Genomic DNA, 4,079 nt, shown 5'->3' with positions numbered 1-4,079 from the left:
TCACAACTTTCTGAACAAATTCTTAATTATTAACATATTTTTATTCCATATACCAATACTATCCTGGTGATTCTGACCATCACCTTACCATTGCTTAAGTGCCATCCTCAATCTCACTCTTCCTATTCCTTTAGATCTATCTCCCTCCAGCCATATAGATACACACACACACAAACACACACATATCTAACCTTTTTCTTGATGTACATACTCTATCAACTGCTTTTTTACCTTTGAACTGAATATCCCAGAGGTATCTTAAAATGTCTAAAACAGAACTAATTGTCTTACCTCTAAAAAAAATCCAACCATCTGCTGAACTTGCATCTTGTTATACTGTCATCTTCAACTCCTCTCACAAACACACACACCACCTAGTCATTCCTCAAAATTTGCTGTTTCTCTGCTCCCATCATCTCATTTATATGTATTCTTCCCTCAAATCTCAGCTAAAGTTCTACTTTCTGTAAGAATCCTTTCCCAGTTCCCCTTTATCTTTTGGACTTCCCCTTCTTCTTCCTCCCTTCATTCTGTGACTATTCCCAATATGTCCCATCTACATCTTGTTTGTGCATACATGATTGAATTCTACCTGCTACATTATATTGAGAGTTCCTTGAGAAGAGCAGAAACACTGTGTGTGTGTGTGTGTGTGTGTGTGTTTTGTTGTATCAAAAATTGACCACAGGCATAGCTGTGGACCTGGGACAAAGCAGTTGCTTGATAAAGGCTGTTTGACTGGCTAACCAATAAAGAATGATGAGGAATGGAGAACTAATTGGTCTTCTCTGTAGTCCATGAATCACCAGTTTGATGAGGTTTGCAAAATTGGCTTTCAAGAATAGTCACATTAAGAGGTCACATATCTTAAGCTCTCATTTATGAATCAATATAAATTCACTGAGTTTGCAAATGCTGTTTGAATATAAAGATACTTGTTTAATTGAAAAGAGTAAGCATTGGAAGTCCTGTAGCGAGCAGAGAAATACCTTGAAGTGATTCAGGTGTTTCTGAAAAGATGTAGGACATCAGAGCCTTAAGCCCCACATTGGGAAATACCTGAAACAAAAGATACATCCTTCCTCACAGGTTTTCTAGCCAAGGTCCTCTAAAAGCCTGCCTCCACTTCCCTGGGATATTGAATGCATTAAGGGCTGATGGTTACCCAGGTAGACCAGTTAGGTTGAGGGCAAGTAAGAAGAGGTAAGTCAAGAAGGAGAATAGGTATATAGTAACACATATATGTGAAGATTGAAGGGTGTGGGTGTGAGCATAATGGGGTTCATTTTGATTTTAGCAAATCATGTTAAAGTCTCCTTTTTAAGATGAAGATTAATATGATTGATAACCCTGTTACATAATACCTTAAATTTCAGGCACAAAAGAAATCATTATTAAACTTTTGACATCAACTTAGTAGGTAGCGTCCAATGAAAGGCCTTCCCTGGACATCTCTTTTGCCTGGGAACTCTATCATTTTTTTAAACCCTTAAATTCTATGTATTGACTTATAGGTGGAAGAGTGGTAAGGGTAGGCAATGGGGGTCAAGTGACTTGCCCAGGGTCACACAACTGGGAAGTGTCTGAGGCCAGATTTGAACCTAGGACCTCCTGTCTCTAGGCCTGGCTCTCAATCCACTGAGCTACCCAGTTGCCCCTCTATCATTTTTATTTATAGTTTAAACAAAGGCACAATGAGCATTAATAATTCAGGTAAAACAATGATGGGAGAAGAGGCAACATTCTAAAGTGGTGAGGGACAAACTTTTTAAAGATGGGGCCAAAGGAAAGGAAATGGTCATCTGTCAGTCTGTTTCTAAAGCAACTCTTTCAAGGTTTCATTGTATCATATCCTACTCATTGTATTCATCAGATTAGGAATAATGTTGGGCCACTGGATAGAACATTTCAGGGGGCCACATCTGGCCCAAGGGCCGTAGTTTGCCAATCACTGTTCTAAAGAGAACAAAAGAAACTGGAACCATCTTTGAAATCTAAAATCTGGGACAAAAGTTGAGAAGAGCTGGGCTCCTGTAGCCTGAACCCTCAAAGAGATTGTCTCAGCTCCTTCTCCTGCTCTATGTAGTGGCTGTGCATAAAGTAGGATATTTTCTGTTCTTTTTTTTACCAGGTTCTGATTGGCTTCTCACACATGACCTCCAGATTGGGGATCAATGAAAAATGAGCAGGCAGGCAGAAGAATGAGCAGGTTCAGGAAATGAAGCAATATTTAAGATGTTATAAGGGCCTCAGATTCTGTCCAGGAGAGTATCTATTCCCTTATTTAACCCATAACATTGTTCAAAAAGTCTCACTTTGGAGTGATTTCATGACCACTTTGACTGCTCTGAACCAATCATGTAAGAGTTTGTCTAAGACAGGCTATATTCTAGTCAAATTGCCTGGCCATAACTGATATTCTGCTTTCAAATCAATACTAAGTATCAATTCTAAGAAAGAAGATAAGGCATTTTTGTTGTTGTTTTTTACCTTCACCTTTTGCCTTAGAATCAATCCTGTGTATGGGTTCCAAGGTAGGATAGAGGTAAGGGCTGGGCAATAGGGGTTAACCAGATAGGAAGTGTCTGAATCCAGATTTGAAAGTCAGGACCTCTCATCTCTAGAACTGGATCTCAATACACCGAGCCACCCAGATGCCCCCTTCCCTTCCTTTAAAAAAAAAAAAAAAACTCTACCTTCCATCTTAGAACTGATAACTCTGGAACAGTCTCTCACCCACTTCCATGTCTCGGTGTCCCCAGAGTGACTGAGAGGAGCTGAGCTTTCTGAGGCTGGAACCACCCACCATGGCGGTGTCCCCCACACCTGAGCAGCAGGACTTTGTTCCTGACATCACAGTGCAGAGGAGGACAAATTCGAGTTTAGATCCTGTGGCTGAGACATCTCGATTTCCTTTATTCTACTTTATAATGATCCTCTCTCTGGTCGTTGCCCTGGTTGGCCTGGTGGGGAACAGCATCGTCCTGTGGCTCCTGGGCTTCCGCATCCAGAGGAGCCCCTTCTCCGTCTACATCCTCAACCTGGCTGGGTCCGACACCCTCTTCCTTGGTAGCTGCTTTGTGTTGTGCATATGGGAAATTGTTGGAGATTTCAAGGTCCTTGACCCGGATCTGCTATGGAGCTGCATCCTATACATGCCCTACTGCGTGGGCCTGAGCCTGCTGGCTTCAATCAGCACCGAGCGCTGTCTCTCTGTGCTCTTCCCCATCTGGTACAGATGTCACCGGCCCAAGCACACGTCCGGGGCTGTTTGCGCTGTCCTATGGGCTCTGCCTAGTCTATTCAGCGGAGCACTTGTGGCTCTTCGTTTCCATTCCATTGACCGTGTCTACGTTTCGCACCTCTCTCTGCGCTTCCTCCAGATGGGATGGTTCGCCCTCCTCTCCTGTGTGCTGTGCGTGTCCAACCTGACCCTGGTGCTGAGCGTCCAGAGCATCTCCCAGCGCAGGCAGCCGCCCCGGCTCTACCTCCTGATCCTGCTCGCGGTCCTCGTGTTCCTGCTTTGCTGCCTGCCCTTGGGGATTATTAAAGCAATTGAGTTCTTCAGTGGCTTCAGTCTAATGCCTTATGGGCTCCCTTGGCTCCTGAGCTGTGTGAACAGCAGCGCAAACCCTTTCATTTACTTCTTCCTGGGCAGCCAATGGCGTAGAAGAGGGAGGGAACCCCTCAGGGTGGTCCTCCAGAGGGCCCTGGAGGAGGAGCGGGTGGAAGGGGATGGGGGGAGGGACACTTCCCACGCCAACACTCTGGATAAATTATCCTGAGGACAAGAACAAGATGCTCAGACCCCACCTCTGCGGCAGAAGCCCCCCTCTCACCTTTCTAGGAGAGGAGACAAGATCCCTTCCCTTCCCTTATGGTGGTTCTTGGGGTTACAACTGTAATGATCTTTAACGAACAAGCATTTATTAACTGCCTACTATATGCCAGGAGCTTTGCTAAGGGCTTTACAAATATCTCATTTAATCCTCACCATATCCCTGGGAGGTAGGTACTCTCATGATCCCCACTTTATGTTTCAGGAAACTGAGGCAGACTGGGGTTTCAGGGATTTGCAC

General features: G+C 44.3%; 1 protein-coding gene across 1 annotated transcript; it reads left to right on the top strand.

Annotated features, from left to right (window-relative positions):
• The first annotated feature begins 2,645 nt into the window (after positions 1–2,645).
• On the top strand, positions 2,646–3,785 carry LOC123232386 (mas-related G-protein coupled receptor member X4-like). The gene has a single exon (XM_044658813.1). The coding sequence runs from the start codon at positions 2,808–2,810 to the stop codon at positions 3,783–3,785; it is 978 nt and encodes a 325-aa protein (XP_044514748.1). The 5' UTR covers positions 2,646–2,807.
• The last annotated feature ends 294 nt before the right edge of the window (positions 3,786–4,079 follow it).

Source organism: Gracilinanus agilis, chromosome 1 (genome assembly GCF_016433145.1).
Source record: "Gracilinanus agilis isolate LMUSP501 chromosome 1, AgileGrace, whole genome shotgun sequence".
Taxonomy (NCBI): Eukaryota; Metazoa; Chordata; class Mammalia; order Didelphimorphia; family Didelphidae; genus Gracilinanus; species Gracilinanus agilis.
Note: the sequence above shows the minus strand (reverse complement) of the source record. Positions and strands in the feature narration are given on the sequence as shown.